Genomic DNA, 26,888 nt, shown 5'->3' with positions numbered 1-26,888 from the left:
TATCAATATTTTGAAATATCTCATTGTTTTCTATTGTTTTTCTTTGTATTTGCCGTAAGGTAATGGCGTTATTTTCAAGAACCATGTTCATGATCTCTGTTTCCTGTTCAGGAGACAGAAGACGGCCCCGTCCACCTCTTGTTGGTAATCTTTCAGTTCTGCAATACAAAGAGTGCAATACTGTAAATACTGTGTAGAAATACATTTCCCAAATACTCGAAACACAATGTCCTACAGAACAGTCCACAGGTAATACTGTACTACTGTACTCATTGGGTACTGTATTGATATGCAGTACTGCAGTTTTGTAGTGAGAGTAGATTTCTTACCTATTCTCATTGCGGAAAGTCCGGATGATGGATGCTACAGTGTACCTGCTCAAATTTGGCTGTACTCTTTGCCCAGCCTCCCTCATTGTTAGGCCATGGTTGACCACATGGTCAACCAAAGTGGCTCGGATCTCATCAGAAATGATTGTCCTTGGCCTTCCTCGTCCTCGTCCTCCCCATCGTCCTCCTCTTACTCTCACTCCTCTGGCTCTGGCTCTTCTTCTTCTTCTTCTTATGGGATTTTATGGCGGTTGGCAGACTTGTGAATTGTGCATTACCGCCACCAACTGATATGGAGTAAAGCAAGATAACAGGAAACGATTCACCCCCCCCCCCAAAAAAAAAAAAAAAAAAAAAAAAAAAAAAAAAAAAAAAAAAAAAACCTGTGTAACTTAAACCAACATAATACTAAATCACATTTGCCCATATAATTTTAATTTACTCTAGGTCATCTTAACTCTGCCAGTTTCTGATGGTCCCATCGGTCCTCCCATCATACTTCCAACCATCTCCCAGTTCAAATCTTTAATGTCCAGATATTTTTCTGCAGCCTTCACTATTATTTTGATTTTTTCCGTTTTTTTTGTTGTCTGTGCAGTACAATTAATTACTTCTACCATGAAAAGAACAAAATTTGTCTTTTTAACAATAAGTGAGTCTTCATTAATTTTTGGAGATTTCTCTAGAGGTTTGGAATTTGCTGTGTGTTGAACTGTAGGTTTGGGTTTTTCTGACTGAGATGGGATCCTTTTTGCAGCTTCAGCGTAGGTTATTCCGAGCTCAAATTTCATTTTTTTAATTTCCTCAGACCTTTTGCTTGCTTCACAGCCGCGATAGGCAGCAGTATGTTCTCCACCACAATTACAGCATTTTATTTTAGCTTCTTTTCCACATTTTCCGTACTCATGTTCTCCTGCACACCTTCCACACCTCTGTTTCCCTTTACAAACTGCTGCAATGTGACCGAATTTTTGGCATTTGAAACATCTCAATGGTGGAGGATTGTAGATTTTGACATTATAGCTTATGTAACCGATGAATACTTTGCTTGGTAATTGCTCTTCCTCAAATTTAATTAGCACAGATAAACTGTCAGATCTTTCTCCGTTTCTTGTTGTTTTTAACCGTTTTACTTCTTTTACTTTTGCACCGCTTATGTTTTCCAGAATCTCTTTTTCAGAAATTTTTAGAGGAACTCCTCCAATGACTCCCCTGCTGATCTTTTTGTTCTCCATTAGGCTGCACTGAACTCTTATCCCGTCAATTTTGTTGATCCGTATTGCTTTGCCTTGCTGGGCGCTGTCTCTGCAGTTAATTAGCAGGTCTCCACTGTACAGAATTCTGGCACCTCTGACTTCTCCGACAAGTTTATTGATGGTTTTTGTTAAGTGAACCGGATTCCAATTTGTAAAAGAGTCTGCCTGATTAACGACTTTGAATATGACTTTGAATTCATTTTGTTGTGCTGTGGAATGTATGGAATGATCATCACTGGATTGTTCTGAACTAGATTCCCCTTGAACTGATCTCTGTTTTTTCCGCTTTTTCTCATTTTTTGATGTTGCTATCTTCCAACCTTCATTGTCACTATTTCCCTCTTCCATCCCACAAGAATCGCTTCCTGTTTCCTCACTACTCACGGCCCAAGACATTTCTCCATAAGCAGCTTCAAAACACGCGCCATGCACCAAACGACCATCCACCGACCGACCGGAGTGGCTCTAATGTTCAGTTTCGGAAAATAAAGCTGAACAAAAGCTTTACTGTTTGGGTTCACCACCAAAACTAAATCTTCTTCTTCTTCTCTTCTATTATGGCGGATCACAAGCAACTTTAAGGTACATACCGCCACCTACTGTACATGAGTGTGTAGCAGCGTTACTTGACATCTATTAGATTCTATTTTTTTAATTTTGAATTCTTAAGATACATAAACAATGCTTTCCTTAGTTTATGAATATCTGTTATGTTTCCTTCATTTCCTAATATTCCTTTAAGATTCCATTCATGCCCTATACTTCTAACTATTCTCTTTAATTTTTCCCTTTCGTGTTCATATAACTTACAGTTCATCAGTATGTGTTCTACATTTTCTTTTTCACCACATTTCTCACATTTCTCACTATTTTTCCTCCCTATTAAGTAAAGCATGTCATTTAAGTAGGTATGACCTATTCTTAATCTACTAACTATTATTTCTTCTCTTCTGTTTCTTTCATTAATGTTTCGAATTCGAACTGACTTTTGCACTTCATATAATCTTCTTCCTTTCCTATCTTCGTTCCATATTTTTTGCCATTCCTCCATTTCTTTACTTTTAATAAGTGATTTCCCTTCCCCTTTTCCAAAAGGAATTGAAATCGTTATTTCCCCCTCTAAAGCCCTTTTAGCTAATTTATCTGCCTTTTCATTGCCTTTTACTCCTTCATGTGCCGGCACCCAACAAAACCAAACATCAATGCCACCCCTATATAGTCTAAATAAAATATGATGAATTTCTAATACCAAATCTTTTCTATTATTTCCTTCTCCCTTAATACTTTCCACTACTGCTTTAGAGTCTGTGCACACCACCACCCTGATTGGTCGAATCTCCTCCACCCATTGCAAGCCTAATATAACTGCCACCATTTCTGCTGTAAATACCGACAATTGATCTGATATTCTTTTGTGAATACATTTTTTAAACTCTGGGATATATATTCCTATACCCACATAACCTTTTAGATTTTTAGAACCATCTGTATAAATTTTAAGGTAATTATTATATGTAGTTCTTAAATAAATATCAGTTTTTATCCCTATTTCATTTATATTCCAATCATTTTTCATTGTATTGATTTGCAAATCTACATTAACCTCAGGTATTAGCCATGGAGGAATAACGCTAATTGGGTTAAATTGAGCTATTTCCTTGTCTTCTAGTCTATACTTTTTAATCCATTTCCTAACCATCCATCCAAATCCATTACTTTGGAACTTCACATATTCCCAACAATTTTGCAGAATAGTTGAATTCACATGATTATCTATATTACTTTTAATTTTCATCCAATATGCTAAAGCTAATTTAATTCTCCTCATTTCAAGTGGAGTTTCCCCACTTTCAATTAATAGAGCATTAATAGGTGTTGTTTTTATTGCTCCTGTACATATTCGTAAAGCCCTACACTGTAATCTTTCTATTTTTTGTAATGATGTTTTAGCTGCTGCTCCATATATAATGCTGCCATAATCTATTATTGCTCTCATTAGAGCCCTGTATATGCTTAATAATGACTGTCTATCTGCCCCCCAATTGTTTCCAGCCACAGCCTTTAATATATTAATAACTTTTTTACATTTGGTTTCTAAGTTATCTATATGTGTTTTCCATGAGTAAGAACTGTCCAACCATAAACCTAGATATTTATATTCTGTTACTCTTTCTAAAGTCTGTCCATATAATGTTATTGTTTCTATATTAATATTTCTCTTCTTTGTGACAACCATATAGCAAGATTTGGTTGCTGATAATTTGAAACCCCATTCATAAGACCATTTTTCAACTTTACTAATTGCTTTTTTAATATTTTCTACAACATGTTTAATATTTTTCCTTTTCATCCATATGGCCCCATCATCCGCATATAGTGCAGATTTTATACATTTATCAGTTTCATAGAAAATATCATTGATCATAATATTAAATAAAATTGGACTAATTACACTACCTTGTGGTATTCCATTTTCAACATTATATTCATTTGAATAGTCATTCCCAATTTTTACTCTTATTTTTCTATTTAGTAGAAAATTTGCTATCCAATTATACATTCTCCCACCTATTCCCATCTGTTTCATTTTTATAAGTAATCCTTCTTTCCATAGTGAGTCATATGCTTTTTCTATGTCAAAAAATACTATAATCATTATTTCCTTCATTTTTAAAGCTTTCTCTATGTCATTACTGACTCTAGTTAGAGCATCTATTGTTGATCTTCCAGTTCTGAATCCACATTGATATCCATTTATTAGATTATTCTTCTCAAGATAGTATCCTAATCTATTAACCATTATTTTCTCCATCCACTGGCTCTGGCTCTGGCTCTGGCTCTGGCTCTGGCTCTGGCTCTGGCTCTGGCTCTGGCTCTGGCTCTGGCTCTGGCTCTGGCTCTGGCTCTGGCTCTGGCTCTGGCTCTGGCTCTGGCTCTGTTTACAACATTGGCCTCCATTGCTCCAAAACAGAAGAGCTCACCTGTAGCCTTTTTATGCTAAAGCTCTGATTGCTGAGTGGAAACATGTGTGTTAGGTGTTTGCCCATGTGAGGAGTCAGTGTGCATAGTAAGGAAATTAACTTTAGAGTTTTGAATAACAGTGTGTTCCTTGTGAAAACAAAAGATTTTCTTCATGACAATTGTGTGTAGAGTTTTGGAAAAAGTGTGTTTTAGAACTGCAATTTGAGTGTAAAGCAGGAATTGTGCTTGTAGTTTAGCCGAATTGGTTCAGGGGGTTGGTGCATGAGTTACATTTTGTGGTCATTGTGTTTCAAGTACCAATATTTGTGTGTAAACAATCGAGAAAAACTGTAATCACCTTCTGCTCCCATTAATGAAACAGCATCACCGGGGATCCCTCAGGCACGTAAAAAAATCACCTAATTCTGTCGTTTTCCACCAATGTTTTACTGGCCCTCCCAAGCAACTCACATGTTTGTCAGTGAAGCTGAGTGCTCCCACATCTCTTCCTTCATGGTGCCCATCTACATTAAGATCCAAAATTCTGAGATTAAATTCAGAATTCTGAGGAAAAAAAGTCAGCATTCTGAGATTAAAGTCTGAAATCTGAGAAAAAGGTCAGCATTCTGAGATTAAAGTCAGAATTCTGAGATTAAAGTCAGAATTGTGAGAGAAAAGTCTAAAATCTGAGATGAAAGTCAGAATTCTGAGAAAAAAAAAATCAGAATTCTGAGATAAAAGTAAAAAAAAAAAGATAAATAAAAGATAATGTAAAAATCAGTTAACTTTTTTTGTTTTTCAGTGGCCTTAATCCTCGTCCGTAGTTCAAACACATGCTTATATTGAAAAAATGTATGCATGTATATATATGTATGTATATATATATATATATATATATATATATATATATATATATATATATATATATATATATATATATATATATATATATATATATATATATATTTCTTCTAGATATATTTGCTACTAAAATTAACTATCCAACACTACAGAAACGTTTAAAGTGAGACAGGATTTTATTTTGAAAGGGTGTTTCCTGTGTCTGCAGGAAGTTTTAAGATTTACCATCACGTCAAGGACAGTTCCAATTTCTTACTCAGAACCAGCTCTTGCTTTATTGTTACAGCTTGTTACCAGGTAAGATAGTTGTTCACACGTCTACCGTTAAAATAATAATTTATATCCCCTGTTTTCTTAAGGAGAAAATCGATAGACGTCTGCTCAGATCTTCGGTTGTTTCACAATGAAGTTGAACACTGTTAGCATGCTAATGGTGAATGGCTAACTGTACATGAGAATTAGTGAGTAAGTGTTGGGGGATGGGTCTGGTTTGGGGGATTTAACCTACATCTTATTAACAAATTAGACATTTTTAACCACAATTCCACTAAAGTCTTTTCGAAAACTTGACGGTTTATCACTTGAACTTATAAGCTAATCACATCGGTCCTTGTTCAGATTTAGCCAATCTGTCACAATGGCTGTAAGTTTTATCGAAGGACTCCGTCCTTATTTCTATTACCCACATATGCTTTTTATTTCATATTGATTGTAAAACTTTAGTTCGGTTTTATATATATGTGTATATATATATATATATATATATATATATATATATATATATATATATATATATATATATTGTCTTTTCCACTTGGGATTTTTTTTACCACTTAATCTAGAAAGTAAATGATTATTATTGTTACTTTATGAATGACACCCTCATTTGATCAGGGTAGACTGGGTGGGTACATTTCTCCATGATCCTTCTAAATAAATGTCAAACCATTAGTTATCAGTCCTCTATCCCTAAATATTCACTCATGTTTGTTGATAAAAGTTTAAGGTTTCATCATAGTTATTATTTCACTCTACTTGGTTATCCTGTTGTAAATGTTGCTCTTGTTGGTACCATTTTTCATGCATTTGTATAGAGTGCTACAGTTTATTTTACCAGCTGCAGCAGGTTTCTGTAACTTCTCCTTTTAATTTAGAGTAAAACGGTGCATGATCCTTTTCTTTCATCACGCCTTATTTTTCTTTTATAAATGAAATGCATTGATGTTTTTTTTTTTCAAAGTCATGTATAGTTGTTTAAGACCAAATAAAAATTGTCAGTCCGTCAGTGAAGGAAACTCCTATTCTATTCCCTATTTTATCTTATTGTCTTGTTGTGTTTTTGATTGATTTTAATTCAGATTGCAATATGCGAAGCACATATCTCCTCCTGGTACCAGCACTCCTGCTCCTTCTGGCCCTTCCTGCCTCAAAAGGACGCTACAATGACGACTTTGATGACGGGGAGGACCTGGCAGAATTTGATGACAATGACTTTGCTGAGTTTGAGGACGTGAACGAGGATTTAACAGCTGAAGCAGAGACAGCCCCTCCGCCACGTGTCTCATCACCCTCCTCGCAGCCTGAAGAGGATGAAGACGAAGCCACTGTGGAACTAGAGGATGGTCAGGATGGTTTCGAAGACTCTGAGACTCAAGTATGTCCCCTTACTCTCTAATGCTTAACATTCAAATGGTGTTACTATGACTGATACCATTTGAGTATTTTGATATCTTTTCTTCTAAGGATCAAGACATATACAGCAAATATGACCAGGAGGAGTTTGAGGGAATTGGAGACATGGAGAAGACCGGCCACTCCATGAAGGACCCTCTCATAATCCACACGGTAAAACCGGTTTAAAAGTATCTGGAATATCAGTTATATTCAAGGATGTGTGCTTTTGTAGTATCTTAAGATATAAAGTATACATTCAAAATGTACTCATAGACATAGAACTGAGCTGGTTGAGCTACAGCAGTGGTTTCAGAAGGGAGGGTTAGGATTGAGATGTGGAACTGAGCACAAGGTCTTGCATGTGCAGCCATAGTAGTCTGACCGCTCAGACATCCAGATGTTTACGATCTGCTGAGTTGCAGCACGATTCATTTGTTTCTTTTGGTTTGTTTCTTTGCAGGTCCCTGCACACCTTCAAAACAGCTGGGAAAGTTACTACATGGAGATCCTGATGGTGACTGGCTTACTGTCTTACATTATGAACTACATCATTGGAAAGAACAAGAACAGCCGGCTCGCTCAGGCCTGGTTTAACTCCAATAGAGAACTTCTAGAGAGTAACTTTGCACTAGTGGGTGAGTCTTTCCCTCTCGTTGTAGAACCATTAACAACACTGCAGGATCTGTTAAACGTTTTATATTTTGTGTTATGTTTGATTGATATTATTTCAATGTAAATTAAAGGAGTTTATAGTTCTAATATAGAAGGAAATTTATACAGCGCTTTGCAAAATGTATTACTGATAGGAAGTGTTCTGTCACTCCTTACTTCAATACGCCAAATAAAATCCAACACAGGGAATTTCCTCCTGGACCCTATTTCACAAAATGTGATAAGCTATAACCCCGAATAAGTTTGGTAACTCCCTGCATATCCCAGATTTTTAGTTTCAGAAAGTCAGATAGCTGTTGTCTCCAGACAAATAATCAGGCTCTGTAAAGTAACTCGGTCGCAGGATTTCCCGAAGTTATCTTATCCATCTGTTGCACATTCGAGCTAAAATCAGATGAAAGAAACAATCAAAAACTGCATCCTTTACTGCAGGTGCCTATAGGTATTGTAGAGGAAATGCTCATTGTGCTACACACGATTAGATTCACATTTAATATGGATTCAGCTGATTTTCTTTTCTTTCTTTTTTTGCAAGAGTCAGATTTTAGCCACAGATCGCTAATATAACACGCAGATATTTCCTTGTTGTGTCATATAAGCGCTGCACTTCATTTTTATGCTGAGGACAAACTGCCAGGATTAAACTGTTACCATACAGCTCATATACCCATCAGATCCATCACAATTCCCTGAAGGCATTACTGTAATAGTATTGTCTTTTTGTTGAATATGTTTTTTGTAATCTCCATATGGCTTTATTGATATTTTTAGTTCTATTTGAGAGCAATTTGTACTCTGAGGTATCTTGCTTTGCCTTGGTGGCTGCTGTTTTCTGTGTTCCATTGATTAGGGCTCCTTATAAACTCGCGCTTACCCTGAAATCTGGGCTGACTGAACCCAGAATGATGTTAGCCAAATAATATTACCTCTTCTAAATATGACAAAGCCGACTAATTTAAATTCCACACTTTTCCTTCCACAGGGCTTTGGTCCCTTGAGCGACCGATTACTTTTCTCTGCTTAGTCAGGCTTTTGCAGGGGGGGCGGGTCGTTTAGTATTTTTACAGCCAATACTGCTGTAGTTTTTGCATTTGCATGGTTTACTGTTGTCTATATTTTAAACACAAGATAGAGTAGATGAAGAGAAGCTCTGACCTTTTTAAGGATAATAAGGTTCAGCCCCTATCTCAGCATTTTTGCTGAGAAGGACATTCAGCAGGAGTTTGAGTTGGTGAGGTGCAATGGTGGCCTCTATGTTACAATTTCAGCCAGACTGGTCACAAAATAAATACTCTGCGTACTACAAAGAAGGTACAAGGTGAAGCAAATAAGGCAGGGCTACAAGACTGCCGGACAAACCGCTGGTACAACATGGTGATGATGGTATCGCGCTATATGGGTATGCTGTTCTTAAGGAGGGACAGGGAAGAGTGTTGTTAAGAAAATGACTGCAGGTATATATGAACAGGGGTAAAATTCATCAAACACTTGGGAATGAGATGGAGGTTTATAAATAGTTGAGATCATTTTATTTTCAGCTGGTAAAATGGCCCAGTCAAAGTTCAGAACTTTGACAAATGTTTGTTCAGACACTCTTTATTTAAACATACCGAGCTTGAGCTGCTGTACAAAGGATTGACAAAAAGGCGTTAAAGTAATAAAAAAGGAATAGTTCTATTATCTCAACCCCCCCTTTCAATCTCAATATGGAACATCCTTTCTCAATGGAATCAGAGATGCAAATAAACTTAGAATAAATAACCTAAATATAACACATTTTGACAATATTTTAAGATTATCTGAAGTATTCTTTGAAGGTGCAAATAACCCAGAAATAGGAAGTAAACAATAACAAAAATATGCAATTTACACTTTAGTATTGATACCATGCCAAATTAGTATTGTATCCAGAAAGTGTTAAAACAATAAAAACAAACTTTGTGGTTCTAACGTTTAAAATGTGAATCATTTGGAGAGTAGCTGCAGTCATCAGGTAGAAGTTGTGTTTGATTGCTTTTAATCTGCATGCTAGGTGATGATGGCACCAGTAAAGAACCTGTGAGCACTGGAAAGCTGAACCAGGAGAACGAACACATCTATAATCTGTGGTGCTCTGGGCGTGTGTGCTGTGAAGGCATGCTGATTCAACTCAAGGTATCTGCACTCCGTGACATATTGTAGTTGTTATGCATCTTTCCCTGCTCGTGTTTTCTAAGTCTCCTGCTGGTTGTTGCAGTTCTTGAAGAGGCAGGATCTCCTGAACACCGTGACCAGGATGATGAGGCCCGCCTGTGACCAAGTGGTATGCATTTATCCTGCCGCAGATTTATTGAAAAGTTATCACACTCTTTGAGCAATGGATTAGTCCTAATATTTGTGTTTTTGCATGTAGCAAATCAAAGTGACTCTTAATGATGAAGACATGGACACTTTTGTCTTTGCTGTGGGTTCCAAGAAGGCCATGGCTCGGCTGCAGAAGGAGATGCAGGACTTGGTGACTACCTTCCATGTGTTTTTACCAATGTTTATTTTGTTTTATAAATTATTTCTTTTGCGTCTATAAAAATACTATCTTCTATAAATTTAAACTTTTGGTGCTTTTTGACTTTTGCATCGACTAATTCATACTTTTTGCATTGTATAGAGTGAGTTCTGCAGCGACAAGCCGAAGTCTGGAGCAAAATATGGGCTTCCAGACTCCATGGCAATACTGAGTGAGATGGGTGAAGTCACGGATGGTGTGATGGATAACAAGGTAAAGGAGTCTTGCTTCTGCACCAGTTTTTTTTCTATAAACAACATGAATCTACTGCTTTGAGTCGACTCTATAATTTAAAGTGCTGCTGTTTGGGTTGGCCTCTGGTATTTTTTTAGATGGTGCACTACATCACTAATCACGCTGACAAGATCGAGTCGATCCATTTCTCGGATCAGTTTTCTGGTCCAAAAGTTATGCAAGAGTGAGTATTTTATTTTTCTTTGCTTTTGTGACGGGTGGTTTTAATCGTTCTGCTGATGTTGTTTTTTGTGTGTTATTTAGGGAGGGTCAGCCATTAAAGCTGCCTGAGACCAAGAAGACACTACTGTTTACATTTAATGGTGACCTATTTGCTTTCCTGTTCTTTTTCAAACAAACACAATATACTAAATATTATAAGTAATTAGTTGTAATGAATGTTTCGCTTTATAGTGCCTGGCTATGGCAATACATCTCCCAAAGACATGGACTCTCTTCTCCCCCTCATGAACATGGTGATCTACAGCATTGATAAAGTCAAGAAGCTCCGTCTGAACAGAGAGGTGAGTGTTATTCAGATAGTAAGAAGCCTTAGTACTTCATTCATGGTAACCAGTTTTGACACTAACACAGATCATAATTTCTGCTGACAATTGTCAGTTCTGTCTGTCTTGTTTTGTTTCTTTTTTGGGGAGCAAAGTGATCCTTTTAAATTCAAACCAACGAGATTTTCTCTGAAATAATAAAGGAGTCAAATTGAAATCACCATCAATCTAAAAGGGGGATTACTTTGTTTATAGGAGGATCACATGTGCTTAAAATCAGCTAATTTTTTTGTTAGCTATTAGGGGTGTAAATCACACCCATCATGGCGATTCAATTAAGTGTCGATTTTCTGACACAGCGATTCGATTATTTTCGATACTCAAGAATACACCACGAAATACTTCCACACAAATGACTTGAACCTGCAAGGGGTGTGCAAGTCATCTTTTTCCTCCGCCATGTCTGTCTTGCCTACTGTTTATACAGGTGTGTGTGTGTGCAAGAAAAATGGTAGCAGTAGCGAGGTAGGAGGGCAAAATAGGATTAGCGCCACCACAGCACGGGAGTCAGAAATTACGTCCAGGAGCAAATGGATAAAAATAGATCGGAGGGAAAAAAGAATCGATACTCTTGCGGACGTGTCGTTGCATTGGATCGTCAGCCGTTTGATCGATGTATCGATACAAAACGATTATTATTTACACTCCTATTAGCTAATGGGGGAAAAAACACCCAAGACTATGGTTGCTAGCGAGCACATGCAGAGAAAACTCTCTGCAGAAGGGTTTAAGTATAAACATAGATGTCACGCTTTGTTAATGTGTTAATTAGGTTTGTTTCTTCATAACTACTTGTAAACATAATAAAACCACTTGACCAATATTTTGTTGCTTTCAAATTTTAGATGATAGTTGTTATATAGCCTGTTTGTATGTTTAGGGAAAGCAAAAAGCTGACAGAAACCGTGCACGTGTGGAGGAGAACTTCTTGAAGCAGACCCACGCTCAGCGTCAGGAAGCAGCCCAGACACGCAGAGAGGAGAAGAAGAGAGCTGAGAAGGAGAGGATCATGAATGAAGAGGATCCTGAGAGACAACGCCGTCTGGAGGTCTGGAACATTCTTCAACTTTTAGCCTTGACTGGAATCTTAAAAAAAGCACAGGCAAAATGTTTTGGTTCTTTTAGGATGTAGTGATGCAAGCTTTTTTTGTTCCCTCTTTTCTGTTTGTGATAACCTGAGTTATAATCATAAAGTCTAATAGCAAAGCTCCTGTTATTAATGATTGACTCTAACTAGTATTATTTTCTTTGTTTTTATTCAGGAAGCGGCACAGCGGCGTGAGCAGAAGAAGATTGAGAAGAAGCAAATGAAGATGAAGCAGATCAAAGTGAAAGCCATGTGAAAGACAAACAAGAGAAAAGCTTTCTAGCACATGGAAAATCAGTGCTTTGCTCAGTTTTCTTCTTCTTCATTCATTTAAACTCTACAATTTCAGCTCCATGGATACTAGACTTCTCCTGACAGACATATTGTCTCTCTGGTTGTGTCAGGCTGTGCTGTTTTTATCACGTAAAGACTGCATTATTATCAACAATGTGGACAAAACCTAAAAGCTGGGTTAACTCATTCAAATGAGTCTTTATTCATTATCAAATCAGGTTTTGATTTTTTTGTTTTTCTTGTTTGAAATGCATAAAGCCTGATTGTTTTTAGATATAAGTCACTGGAAAGGAGGACACTATTTGGTGAAAATATTCATGTATTGTTTTTAAAGGACTGAAAGCATTGCTGGGAATTCGTTTGTAATATATTAGCATCATTGTCTCTAAATGCTAATGTCAAGGAAATGTTTAATATATTGATGAAATAGGTTTCCGTCTCGCTGTTTCTAATGATTATCTGAGCAAACAATAAATGCACTGAATTCTTTAAAAGTAATATTTTTGTGTTTTGTATTTAGTTTTTTAAATAGAAATGTGAAACAATCTAAACCAGAGTAAGTTTTCATCACTCAACAAAAATGGGAAGGTTTTATGGTAAATCTGATGCGCTTGTCAGTAGTCTCACAGCTTTTGATTAAGCTGAAATGGAAATATTTGAATACAGTGCAAATCTTCGCTATTTATTGAAGAATCATTAGTTGTTTCTAACCCTAACCCATTCATGTCAGCTAAAACACAGCTTTTCTATGATATGTTTTATTTTGTCTTTTCCTAATGGTCTATGGATTTGGCCTTTTTTTTTATTTCTATAGCAACTTAAAAAAAAAGTTAAGAGAAGCCCTGCATTGCATTTCTAAAATTAACACAGTGTCATTGATCCCCTGCTTGCCAACAACTGTCACATAGCCTTTTAAAAAGCAACAGCAGTACAGGTCCTCCACCATACTAAACAGTAGTCATTGGCTGTTGGCTTCTCATTTCTTTTTTTTTTTGTTTTTTTTAATATATATTATTTGAAATTGATCTCGAATTAGTGTTACCAAAACCTCAATTTCTGTCTCATATTAAAATTCATAATTAAAATTTGCATGAATGATGGTGGGATTTAATCTTAAACCACTGCTGTTGGAGACTTGGTGATCTCAAGATGCCACTACCTTATAGGATACATTACATATTTTTACATGAAATATAAGTTGTGCCAATTTTTAGATTGGGATTTGAATCCCCATGTAAATAAAAGTTTTTTTCTTAAAGAAAAAAATCCTATGTGAAATAACGTTACCGTTGTAAATAATTAACATAAATGGTAAAAGGCTTATACTTATATAAGCTTTCGTCAAGTCAGGAGACTTGACAAAAGCTCTTTACACTACATTCAGTCATTCACTCACACACTGAGGGTGCCAAGCTTCATCGTAGCCACAGCTGCCTAGGGATTCACTGGCAGACGCCAGGCTGCCATGCACTGGCGCCACTGGGCCCTCTGACCACCATCAGTAGTATTACGTATATTTACCATTGAGCCAATCAATTTTTACTCCCTTTTTTTATGACAAGAGAACTAATAAAAATCTTATGAAACTGTGACAAAATCCTGGCTACAGTGGGGCAGTTTTAAATGGCAATTATTTATTTGATGTCTTTATTGTCAAACATCACTGATCATTGTTCTCTGAGTAAAATAAGCTGATATTAAGAAAATAGATTGAGTACTTATATTAAATAGCTTTGGTTGATTTTAATCAAATTATTAACAAAAACTAGAAGCAATTATCTTAAAGCATTTCACACAATAAAGAGACCCACTTCTTATTTATTTCGAATTCAACCCTGATTTTTTCAGTCTAATTTATAGAATAGAATAGAAAATCTCTTTATTATCCCACAATGCGGAAATTGTGGTGTTGCAGCAGAAAAAGATAATAGCAAAAGCAGTCACACAAATGTGGACCTTAAGAATTATTGTTGTGTAATTCCATCTAATACAATGTTGGCAGAATTAAACTTCTAAAGTAAACGGGAAGCTAAATACAAGAAGGGCAAGAGCAGACCATGCTTTTCAAATGAAGCTTAGGTCCTTCAGTGTTTGCAGCGAGCTGCTGTATATCTTCTATACATCTGTTGTGGAGAGTGTGATCTCTCCTGCCATCATCTGCTGGGGTTGCAACATCAGAGCAAATGACTTGGCTCAACAAATTGATAAAGATAGTTGAATTCGTTCTGGGAATTGAGAACTAAGAAGAATATCTTCAAAAGACTCCAAAACAACAAATGAGTCTTCAATCTTCTCCAGATCCTGTATATATATATATATATATATATATAATTATTATTATTTTTTCCCCCCAATAATAATATCATTGTTCAATATGGCAATGGCAATGAAACTGAATTAGGATTCATTTTAAAAGGACTGATCATGTTCAACCCAATTAACTGTGCAAATATAACTGGAAAAAATTTTCTACTTAAATATTATTTATATTTATTTGCCAAATTACAAATCAATAACCTTATAATGCTGAGTCGATTAGCTCTTTGAATGTTAAAGTTTTGTCATGGACACTCAGAATGAGGTATAGTTGTCCAGGAAACCAGTTAGAATGCATCAAATCTTCAGTTATACCTGTATGGTTCTCTGATTTTGCAGCTATTTCACCGTTACGCCTGTTGATGGCGATGTTGTCACTACTCAACACTGAAAACCATGCGAGCAGATTCAATAATAATCGTACACTTTACACGTTAAGCTTATATTCAAGCAATTGTTCTGAAAAAAAAAAAAATCAGTGTAATTTCAACTAGTGCAGCCTTCCCATTTTGGCTCCGTAACGATTGTATTTGTTTTTTGCGTGTGTATGTATAGAGGAAAGTGCTGGTAGGGAACCGCAGGGTGTATTAGCATACATTGGTGGGGAGCAGGCGAGGCGTTCAGGTTGGTTACGCGATGGCCGCTCGCTCAACAATATATGGAATTTCAAATACAAAACAATGGCTTTGGCGCTCGTAGATGGTCGTTGGCCCCTAAGCTAATTACCGCAATGATAGCGGAATTGTTTTAGCTTGTTTGATGTGCTTAATCGCGGGGTCGGAGGTGTCTTATATCTGCTTGTGACCCAGTGTTTTTCTTGTTGCTCTCGCGGGCCTATCTTCAGCTGCCTACACTATAGCGGTGGCGGATTGCTACTTTCTGATGAGCGGGTCTCCAAGAGGTGGGGGTTGAATTTTTGTTAAAGCAAAGGAAGCTTTTTAGGTTAAGTTTCGATTACATGCACACATCAAGATTGGTGCGTATTCGCAGAGGTCCTCAAGTTCAAACTTTAAACTGTTAACTTAATGTTGCTAGTTAGCATTAGCCATATGTAGCATCAGTTTACCCTAGCTAAAGCGAGAAGGTAACCATTTTTACTTGCTCAATGTTTTGGGGTTGAACGGCAACGTATAATTCTGGTCTTAAGGAATGGTTCTAAAACGCGGACAAATGCGCTAAACATTTATTCGTATTCGACGCTCGCTGGAACAATAATCGGTGTTTTTTGGTTACACGTTAGCCTCTGCTAACAGCAGGCTGCTAGCTTAAGTATCTGACCAGTGACGTAGCGGTGATCTTTGTTTTGATAGATTAACCGAATTCAACAGCAAGCTGAAGAGGATATTGAACATTTTATGTGTTTGAATGTGTTTTCTTGTAATCTATTACGACTCGAAGTCACAAATATTGATATCCCGGTAGATGTTGTGACGCAGCTTATCACAGCGTTGCAGGCTAGAGTTATTAATCTGTAAATACTGCAGCCTTTCATAACTGTCATTATTCACTTTGTATCTAGCTTGTTAAAATATTTCTCTGCATTTAGGTTTATTGCAAAGATGTGCAAGGTGTAAATCAGTAAATACAGTTTCTTAGGTTACAGGACTCCATTCACCAGTTTCTAAACGCCTAAGAAAAAGTTAAATGCTTTTTGTCCTTTTTACAGTTTTACCTCATGTTTGAACACAATTTTTTCCTATTATCTTGTATTTAAGTAGAAATGTAAATAAAGCATTTTTCATCATGCAATAATACAGTGGAATCCTGTGGGAAAAGTTTTTTTTTCATTATTTGTTGTTGTGCAGCTTGTTTAATGGTGCTTGTAGATGACTTTTTTAAGCCTGACCATTTAAGAAATATACTCATTAGCTGAGACAGTTTTAGGTATGTGAAAGAACAACGACTGCAAAAATAGAAAAATGTTTTCCAGAAAAAATATATTAGGATCGTTTCTCCCTGCAGTGTTAATCACTTTGTAAAAATGAAGTGTACATTATAAATGTATGAACTTAATAACTATGTCCAGAAAAGACCCTTTAAAGTTTGACTTTGACAATTTAGCATTATTTAGTATAATTTCTATCAGGCCATTGTTCTTCATATTTACATGAATGCTTTCCTTTTTCTTCTAAGTTATAGAATGGATCCAGACAGTGGGGCCGAAACACAAAAAGCAGTCAGTTTGCAGTGGATAAGCTACAAACTCGTCCAGGACCCAGCCATTAGGCGGGTTACACAGAAAGTCTACAGATATGATGGCGTGCATTTCAGTGTTCCAGTAAGTCTAACTGGAGTATATTTACTGTATAATGTGTGTTGCATACAGTTTTACTTTATATGTGTAACATTTTTTGCCTTTCATTTTTTAGGACTCTGGATTCCCGCCTGTGGGAGAGCTCCGGGACCCTAGACCCCGGAGGTTATGGTCTAGATATTCGGAGCTGTCCTTACCAGTGCCAAAGTTCAAGGTGGGTTTGTCACCTCCAACTTTGTTCTGCAGATCAAGTAGGCAATTAACTACTGTATAATTGCCAGGATATGGAGATTGAACTGTTCATTATAACAAAAAATGTCATAATATTGCTACTTGAAATTAAGTTTTACTCAACAAAAAAAAAAAAATCACTTTCTAAACGAATTCTACATTTTAAATTTAAGATAAGTTATATGTAGGATGCGGTGCATAACTGCATTGTTTATCTATCTATTGAGTTAGAAATTATGTTGTTTTAAGTTAGTTTATTACCAGTAGTGTTGTATAAATGTTAGGTTATTATTTGTCTTTTAGGCATGTACTCAGTGTTTGCAGTGATTAGTGGTACAACTTTTTTGTTCAGAACTTTAATGATCAGTTGCAAAACATTGTAGATGGATTAAGTCTTTTGCTTGAAGGTCACTGTTGTACATGCTTTTGTCAGTCATTTATATATTTCCTTTCCTGTCTTTCTTCACTTGTCTTCTTCGTGTTTATGATTTACACCTTTTCATCTGATCTTGTCATTTTTACCACAGCTCGATGAGTTCTACGTTGGGCCCGTACCTCTTAAAGAGGTGACTTTTGCAAGGCTCAATGACAACATTAAGGAGCCCTTCTTAGCAGAAATGTGTTCCAAGTTTGGCGAAGTGGAGGAGATGGAAATCCTATTTCATCCAAAGACCAGGAAGCACTTGGGTCTGGCCAGGGTGTTATTCACCAGCACGAGGGGAGCTAAGGACACAGTCAAACATTTGCACAACACCTCTGTCATGGGTAACATCATTCATGCTCAGCTAGATATAAAAGGTAAGCTAAAATATACATAAAGCTTTGAAGTCTCTGTTTTAGAGTCATTAGGTTGTGTTTCTGTTGTGGTGTGCTCACACTGAATCTTAATGATACCATCAGTGAGGGATTAATATTTTTTTGCCAAGTAGCGCTATGTTCAGGATTGGAGTGTGGCGTTGATGCAATGGTTGGGAACGCAACATTTGTGCGGAGGCTTTGCTCGTCGCGGGTTCGAGTCCCTGTGTGTTGACCTTTGCGCCTCTCTAATCCAATTTTTCTCTCTGCCTACTTTAAAAAACAAAATAAGATAGGCGCGCAGGTGGCGCAACGGTTAGCGCACACGACCCATGTACGGAGGCCTTAGTCCTTGATGTGGCTGACCCGGGTTTCCAAACCGACCTGTGGTCCTTTGCCCCATTTCTCTCTCCCTCTCTTATACCCCCTTTACTGTCAGCCTGCTGTCAAAATAATGAGCCACTACTGCTGCAAAAACTGAAAAAATAATTTAAATAAAATAAGATAAGGTGGCGCAAAGGACAAAATAAATAGAGCAAAACCTGGGATGGAGAATTTCACTGGAGTTGGAAAATCTTGACTTTTCTGTCGATTCTTCCTGCATGTTGTAATGTTGGCTAAATGAGTGCAGCTGAGACAAAGCTTTTTTTCAATTGAATTGGAAGATAGAAAAAATCCTATTGAAAGAGGATGAAGCAATGAATGCTCTTAAGCGGTTTGTGGATATCCTTTTTCAATTGGCGGTTTTGATTTTGCCCTGAAGGACTGTTACAATATTTACCATTCATCCTCCCCTCTTAGCTAAAGGGTTGGTTATCCTCCCGCAGCAGTGTGTCGCAGTGTGCTTGTCGCAGATATTTTTGATTTATGCCCAATATTGGTCTGCGCTCAGTGTGGTCTGCGCTATGTTATTCCACGCCACAATGCAAGAGGGACAATCACGAGCTAGCTGTGGGTCTAGATATGACCAAGGTGGTGAGGAAGTGGGGACGCGTTTGTGTGACAACGGAGGGACATGAGGGCAAAGAAGAGCGGGGATCCAGGTGGAAAATGGGTCCCAGCGTTCTCGCGCACCTCAGTCTTCTAGCTGGTCCAACTTAACGAGTCGTCTTCCACAATGGCGGTCATACAAACAAAACAAGCAAGCCGGTAAGGTACCAAACAGGAAATGTGCATAGTGTAGAGCAGATGTAGATTTGACAAATCAGGGGCCTCCTGTCTGCGGCACTGTCTGCGGTCACCTACAATTTTGGAGAGGTGTAGCAGAGCTTCTGCGAAAGGCGTGGGGCATATTTGAGTTCACTGCAACGCACACGCACCTGGTTTCTGAGTATAAATCAGACTTAAGGTTGTCTGTCAGGTGTTTCACAGTGTACTGAAGCTGTCCTCCCTGAGCTCCCAGCAGGCCACGTCCTACTGCAATCTCTGCTGGTTTCTCTCTTTAGTCTCTCGATCTGTTATCTGGCTGTCTTTAGTTCCAGAGCAGGGCACACACAGCCACCTCTGTCCAACTCGGGTGCTCTCTCTGCGCAGCCACTTGCTCTTCCCCTGCTCCTGTTAGAGCTCCAGAGCATCTCCTCACCTTATCCGTGTTGTTCGGGTGATCCTCCCCTGAAGTGGGATAACAGTTTCAGGTCGTAGTCAGACTGATGTTTGCCATAATCCAGCATATTTCCTGGAAGATCTGATGTACCAAGGGTGATGTTCGGCTTTTCATGAAAAAGGGAGAACGTTGACTTACTCAGTAAAATTTCGGATCCCGCACTTTGAGTTGACTTCGGCCGCTAGCAGATTGAATCTCCTTTTATTTGATAAGGTGGTGACATTTTTTTCCCTGTTTTACCAAATTAATTGCGGGCGAAATTTCATGCAAGTGACAGCGTGCAAATTACGTGAAAAATGATCCAAAATTGAGTTCGATCTGAACAAACCATTAATAGTCTAACAATGACAAGCATTTATCTTTCTGCAGGTCAACAGAGGCAGAAGTACTATGACCTGATTGTAAATGGGTCCTACACTCCTCAGACGGTGCCACTTGGGGGGAAGGCTTTGACAGACAGTGTTCAGTCTCAGACCCCAGCTCAGCCACAGCCTGATACGGTATGACTTCAGTTAATTTAGTAGTTAATCAGTATATGTGCTAGTTAGAAAGTTTTTATTTTGTGTTTGTTATTATTGCTATGTTTTTTCTATTAATCAAACCAGTACAAAAACTGTATATAGAAATTACGAGTCTTGATGATGCTGGTCAAATCTGAGGTAAGAAATTTGTACTTGCTCTTTAGAAGAGCACTTGTGTGACACTGTGGTGCATTTGTAGCACCAGTTACAGTTCTTTGTAATTGCGTTTTTTATTTTTTTTATTGTGAATTTTCATGAACATGAGACTTATATTTAATTTGTGGGCTGACAGTCACTTCTGTCTAGACCAGATTACACACAGAAAACGGTTTAAATATTAATTCTTCTGGAATGAATAAAGAAAACGATGCATAGAGGTCTAATTTTGAATAAAGGTGCCCAACTCTAAAATAAAGTTCAGCAATGAGTTCAGAAACAATATCGTTTAAAATAAAAACCTATTTTAGGGTATGAACTACATGCATTCAAAAATTGTGTTTGAAATAATTGTTTAAATGTCACAAAGATTGCTTGATAGTTTATTTTGTTGGTGTGACTTAATGGAAGTCTTTCTCAGGGCTGGTAAATGCTAAAGTTGGTCATTCGGGCCTCAGTAGGTACTATACTGTGTGTAGTGAAACAGTAGATATTGCATGGCAACATTTTTATAATTTAATAACTTAATTACTATTTTCTTTCTTAATTGCAGTCGGAAATCCGGCGTAGGTTTTCCAGCGAGCTTGCTGTTTTGGCAGCAGGAGTTCAAGCCCTAACCTCGGGAAATGTGACCCCATGTTCGGTTGATACCGGCTTTGGCGATCAGCGTAACGACACGCCACCTTCTTCTTTATCTGGTCCGTACACCCCAGGCTCCTCTGCTTCATCTCAGGCGGGAGGAGGAACACCTTACAGCTCAAGATCTGGGACTCCTTTTTCACAAGACTCGGGCTTCTCTGGCAGCAGGTGTTTATTTATATCCATTTTATTTTATTCATTTTATAGCCAAGTTAATCACAATAAAAGAGGTTTATGAAATTGTAATCTTCAATCAGATTATATCTGGATACAGCTTCTGATCTCTTGGTTCTTCAACTTTATTTATGATGTAAATTCTGTGTTCCAGACATCCAAACTTCAATGCAGGCTCTTTGAGCAGTGGCTACCCGCCTCAGGACATGTTGCCATCTTCATCTTCATCTTCTGCTGTCTCGTCGTCTGTTGGAGGTTTCAAAGTGTCTCGTTACCCGGATGAGCAGGATCCTTCACTTTACCACCGAGGTCGTCCTTCATTCCCCCCAACTGCATCATACCGTCCCAATGAGCCACCAGGCTATCCCCCTTATCCCAGTCTTGGAGGACCTGGCTCACACATGGCACATCACTCCTCAATGCCTCCTCCACCTATGTCCAACCAGTATGATCAGCCTCCTTTGTCAGAGCGGGAGAGGGATCGTGACCGGGAGCCAGGGGGGAGGTACGGGGCTGGAGGGGTTGCTTCCAGAAGGTCCTCTTATCATCACCAGCAAGATTCAAACTCTTCCTCAAAATACCATTCCCATCACTCCCACCATCATTCAGATCGCAGGGAAGACCGGGGTTACAGACGAGACAGTCTGGGCTCCCGGTCAGGTGACCACGGCCACCAGAGACACCGCAACCACCACCATTCTCACAACCACCACAGCAGTCGCAGAAGAAGTAGCCATGACCGGGATCGAGAACGAGACCGAGACAGTGACTACTCCAATTGCTCTGACCCCAGATATAATTCCAACTCTCACCGCTCTTCCTCTAACAGCATGTCTCCTCCCCTGTCATCTTACTCTGCTTACGCCACCTCCAAAGATCCCACCCTGACCCCTCCTCAGGGACTGGATGCTTCTTCTCGTTCAGCGGGTTCTAGTCTGGCTGAGAGAGGATCTCTGCCCTCAGTTGGTGCTGATAAAGACTACCATGCTGATCATCACAGTGCTTTGCCACCGCCGCCACCTCCTCCTCCACCACCACTCCCACCAGCCTCTGTTATTGCAGCTGCTGTTGCGGAGACACTGGATTTTAACCAGGATAGTCCTGCTCGTGAAGACCAATGGACAAAACCCAAACGCCGTCCTACCACACCACCTGTCCCGCCCAAGACTCCCCCACCTTCTTCTCCATCCCAACCTACCATTGTATCTTCCTCTAATTCTCCTTCCTCTGCCTCCCTTCCTCCCCATCTTTCCTCCTCCTCCAGCTCTCCACCACCTCCTCATCGGGATTCCTCCCCTGAGCCGGATTGTACAAATGAAAGTTTACCGTTTGTCTACCACAGCAGCAGTCTCGACTCTCGTATTGAGATGCTCCTCAAAGAACAAAAGGCTAAGTTTTCCTTCCTTGCTTCTGATGAGGAAGATGAGGAAGACAGGAAGGAGGAGAAGCAGAGGGGCAGGGAGCGTAGAATAGATGCTTCAAGGGATCAGGGACACAGGAGGGACAATGGGGAGAAGGACCATAGAAAGAAGGGGGAAAGAGACAGAGAAGGTCACAGAAGTAGAAAACGGGGTAAAGGAACAGAAGGAAGGAAGAGTCCATCTGTACTCACAGCAGGCATAAAACCCTCCTCCACTCATTCTCCCCTCGTCTTACCTCCAGAGGAACCCCCGCCCCAGGTTAACATATCTGGGACTGAAGTTTTACAGGAGTCCTCTCTCCCTGGTTCTGCTGAAACGGGGATCCGGACAGGAGCCCACACACCACCTTTTAATGGGCAGAGTCAGGTAAGATGAGGCATTTGGTAAACGGTTCACATTGTCTCACACACTAAATAACTCAGTTAAAAGTTTAATTATTTCTAAAATCTAAAGTATTTGACGTGACATAGCTTTTAAGACTATATAGTATGTTTAAATAACAGGTTAAGGGACAGTATTTACATTTTATTGCCCTTGTCAAACAATATTGCCCTTGTCAATAAATAATATTTATGAAAAAAAACTTTATGGAGATGTTATCTTAGAAAAAAATGTCTTTGATTCTATGCAACCATTATTAAAAGCTTTTCTAAGCCATAGAGAAGTTTTAAACTATTCCTAATTTCCTCAAGTTACATTGCTCAAGCCAGAGTACCTTTTACTGTTTTTGAGAGGAGTTTTATCAGTTATTCTTGCAGTCTCTTGTACTCACTGTAGTTCCCAAACATTAACCTGTGTTCTCATATAATGGAACAAACTGAACATGTGAAGGACAAAGTAAATTTTCAACCTTAAAAAAATCATGCTAAAGCAGATTAACAGTGTTGAATATTCATGTTTTTTTTTCTGTTTTACGGAAAATAAAAGCAAAAAAAAACAAAAACTTCAGAGATGGAGCATCCTTAAGGTGATCATATTCTGTATTGCAATTTTGTATTTTTTTAATCACCTTTGTGGTATTGACCTAATATTTGTTAGACCATTTCTCTGGTATACATTATTTATATATATATATATATAATATATATATATAATATATATATATATATATATATATATATATATATATATATATATATATATATATATATATATATATATATATATATATGTATGTATATGTAGGGCTGGATACCGAACATCTGTTCTTTTAAGGTACCGACCGAAATGCTTCAGTTCTACAGAGTATCGAAACATGTCTAGTGTTTCGGTACCAAGTTTCGGTGATTGGCTGTAACACTTAACGTGATTGCGTCATCCAGGAAAAATACATAGGTGGTCATGCCTACAGCCAGGGTTCATGTGTATCTGTTGTGAACTGGTTGCGAGCGTCGTGGAACCCCTTTAAAATGCCCCCCAGGTCAAAAGCGTGGCTTCACTTTATTAAGACTGATGCCAATAGTGCGCAATGCAATACATCGTGCACAGAAACAATTTAAGAGCAGAAAGTCGCTCTGTGTTTGACTGCAAGAAGAGCGGACCGCAGCCGGCGCGACCATCCTCCTCTCAGCAGCCGGTGGGCAGAGCAAAGCCAGAGCGGAGTGAATCATGCTGCTTTCACACCGGACGCAGCAAGAGCAGCAAAATCGCGTCTGCTGCTTCCTTTTTGCTGCTTGTACCAGCTTCTGACGCGCGGCTGAAGCAGCTTTGCTGCTCTGGATCTCTGACGCGCGTTGGGCGGAGCTACTCTATCCTTTCTTTGCCTTGCAGCTATATTTGCTGTGATCAGTGGAAATAAAGTAGTTTTATTGTGTTTTTAAGTGGGAAAATCCACCTGAAAACTTAATCAGTGCAGTCAGTTCATCCATATCAGCCTTCCAATATTATTTCTGTCAGAGCCGCTCAGACCCCCACATACCAGCGGTGCGCTGTCAGTAGGATCCCATTCAACGGGCTTGTTTGTCTCCTGAGAAAGCAGACATGTTAATTTTTCTAAAGAAAAACAGCTAAGTAAAAAGGTCCTCACAATGTAACAGTGAATATTACACACTGACTTGTTTGCAACTGTTCTTCTTCACTTAAATGTTTTTTTTATGTAAGGGAAAAAGGGAAAAATGTAAATGGAAAAATCAGAGCTTAAAATAAAACTCAAGATTTGTACTTTATTATGTTGTGTAATTTTCTTTTTCTTCGAATTGATATTATAAAACTGTTATCGAAATAAGTATCGTTCAGGAACCGGTATCGGTATTGGTACCGGCACCGAAAATTTTTGAACAATACCCAGCCCTATATATATATATTTTTTTTTTGTTTGTTTGTTTTTTCCCCCCCCAATAATAGTATCATTGTTCAATATGGCAATGAAACTGAATAAGGACTAATTTTGAAATTAATCCTAATTCCCAGGATTCTAAGCTCTATCCCGTCACCACTAGGCCACCACTCCTAAATATTATATATTTAGATTCAACTAAAGAAACAAAGATAGAAATAAGGAATTAATGATAGAAATGTGGTAGTGTGTGTGGAGGAAGGGGCTGCAGCGTTGGGCAGCTCAGAACTTTGAAGGATGTCCTTTTGCTCCTGCTCTATAATTCAGTAAAGAATAAGCAGAATGAGTTGCTGAGCCTGTAGTTAAATTTTGGAAAGCAATCATGTCTCAACTAGGGCTGGGCGATATAGAAAAAAAGCTTATCGATAAAAAAAAATGCATATTGATCGATATCGATAATTATTGAAAAGATTTGAAACCATATTTTATGTGCAGCTCTGCCTGGACTTTTTATAACTATAAGACTTCGAATTAAATATTTATTTAACCAACTTGTTTAACCATAACAGAATTGTTTTAAAGAAAAATAACTTAAGAGACCTGAGTTATGTTATTAAATACTGACAAAGAATAAACTAAAGTGACCAGAAAAGTGACCAAAATAAATATAACAAATAAATAAATGCCCCCCGCCGCCGCCGCCCCCCGTTTCCTGCTTTAACCTGAGTTATTACTTTGAAGTTTCTGGCCCCTCAGCATTTTTATCTCAATTGTTAGAACTACGTGGGAAACTGCCCAGAACTGAAAATATATATACATTTTCCGAAGATTCCTCGGAGGAGAGCCGCGCCGGGGCCTACACTGCTCGTACTCCTGCGGGTGTGAGCGGCTGAGATGATAAAAAAAAAAAAAAAGTTGGTTGTGTTATCAGACTTCGTTTTCACTTGTTCCCTACACATTTTACAGATGACTGTGGTTTATTTTTGGTCCGACTTGCCATAACCGAAATACTGCCAGACTGCCGAACTACAAAAACCCTTCTTTGAAACAATTTCCTCCGCCTCTCCTTGCTGCACATCTTCATGTGCTCTGTGTTGTGGTTTGAGAGGGCGGCGCTTGGTGACGGCATGCCTGGGTCCGCGATTGTGATTGGTTGGGAGGAAGCAGTGACTAGCATAAACCTACATGCTAGGCTACAATGAGAAGGAAGGAAAACTGCGTTTCTTTTTTATCGAACTTTTATCGACTCTCTTTTTTTCTATTGCGCCACACGTCTATCGATCGATATATATCGTTATTGAATTATCGCCCAGCCCTAGTCTCAACCACTCTGACCCTCCTCTGGGTACATTCTGGGTGCTCAGAGGAGTCAGAAGCAACGCAGCTCCACATATTTTTTACCACACAGGCAGAAGCACACTTCTTCGGTTGTTCCTGTGGAATATTTTCCATATGGATCCAGAACACTAAGGCGTCAGGCTATATAAAGCTTTAGAAATAAATCGGATCAAATGTAGCCTACAAGATGTTATAAACATCTTCTAGGCAGATACGATTCCAAAGTGTCTTTAGAGAAAGACACAAACGTTGAGGGGACCGAAAGCTGAGCTCCAGTGTTGTCTTGTGGAGAGGGGATCCTACGGGATGTCAAACATTTCTAAACTCCTCCATTAGTCAGGCCTTTGGTGCAAAGCAGCTAGACAGACCCACTGCAATAAAAGGGACACAGCAGCACTCTTAAACTGTGTGTGTTGCAGTTAACACAAAAGAGCTGAAGCTGTCCATCCAACCTGACAGTGTACTGCTATAAATCTTTTAGGTAAAAATGCACTGTGCATAAACTGTAATGCCAAAAATATGGAAAAAGCTAGATTATGCTAATATTGTCATGAATTCCAATAAAAGTAAAAAAAAAAAAAAAAAAGCACCTGAGTAGTACTGAGTTCCAGATATTCCAGGAGTGATGTAAAGCCCGGAACTCAACGCTACACCAGACATTTTGAATTGAGAAAGCTTTCTGGATGGGA

The 26,888-nt window shown here is 38.5% G+C and overlaps 2 protein-coding genes across 6 annotated transcripts in view; both read left to right on the top strand.

The window, feature by feature from the left end:
- The first annotated feature begins 5,585 nt into the window (after positions 1–5,585).
- Positions 5,586–12,974, top strand: ccdc47 (coiled-coil domain containing 47). Its single transcript, XM_038284831.1, has 13 exons — positions 5,586–5,704; positions 6,766–7,061; positions 7,151–7,252; positions 7,542–7,716; positions 9,786–9,907; positions 9,990–10,055; positions 10,146–10,247; positions 10,398–10,508; positions 10,628–10,713; positions 10,794–10,852; positions 10,944–11,053; positions 11,976–12,143; positions 12,358–12,974. Exons 2-13 carry the CDS (start codon positions 6,774–6,776, stop codon positions 12,436–12,438), a joined length of 1,470 nt encoding a protein of 489 aa, XP_038140759.1. The 5' UTR covers positions 5,586–5,704; positions 6,766–6,773; the 3' UTR covers positions 12,439–12,974.
- A 2,304-nt stretch (positions 12,975–15,278) lies between these two features.
- The window catches only part of setd1a (SET domain containing 1A, histone lysine methyltransferase), a 32,485-nt gene continuing 20,875 nt past the window's right edge, over positions 15,279–26,888 (top strand). Inside the window, exons 1-7 of one of the 5 annotated variants that reach the window (XM_038284799.1) lie at positions 15,279–15,416; positions 16,926–17,070; positions 17,162–17,260; positions 17,805–18,075; positions 20,045–20,175; positions 20,906–21,159; positions 21,320–22,952. In XM_038284799.1, coding sequence (XP_038140727.1) covers positions 16,933–17,070; positions 17,162–17,260; positions 17,805–18,075; positions 20,045–20,175; positions 20,906–21,159; positions 21,320–22,952 — 2,526 coding nt within the window. In that variant the 5' untranslated portion in view covers positions 15,279–15,416; positions 16,926–16,932. The other 4 variants (XM_038284817.1, XM_038284809.1, XM_038284792.1 and 1 more) reach the window with 4 other exon arrangements.

Source organism: Cyprinodon tularosa, unplaced genomic scaffold (genome assembly GCF_016077235.1).
Source record: "Cyprinodon tularosa strain WSP-4 unplaced genomic scaffold, ASM1607723v1 ctg105, whole genome shotgun sequence".
Lineage (NCBI taxonomy): Eukaryota > Metazoa > Chordata > Actinopteri > Cyprinodontiformes > Cyprinodontidae > Cyprinodon > Cyprinodon tularosa.
The sequence above is the reverse complement of the archived record's forward strand: the minus strand, read 5'-3'. Positions and strand labels throughout refer to the sequence as shown.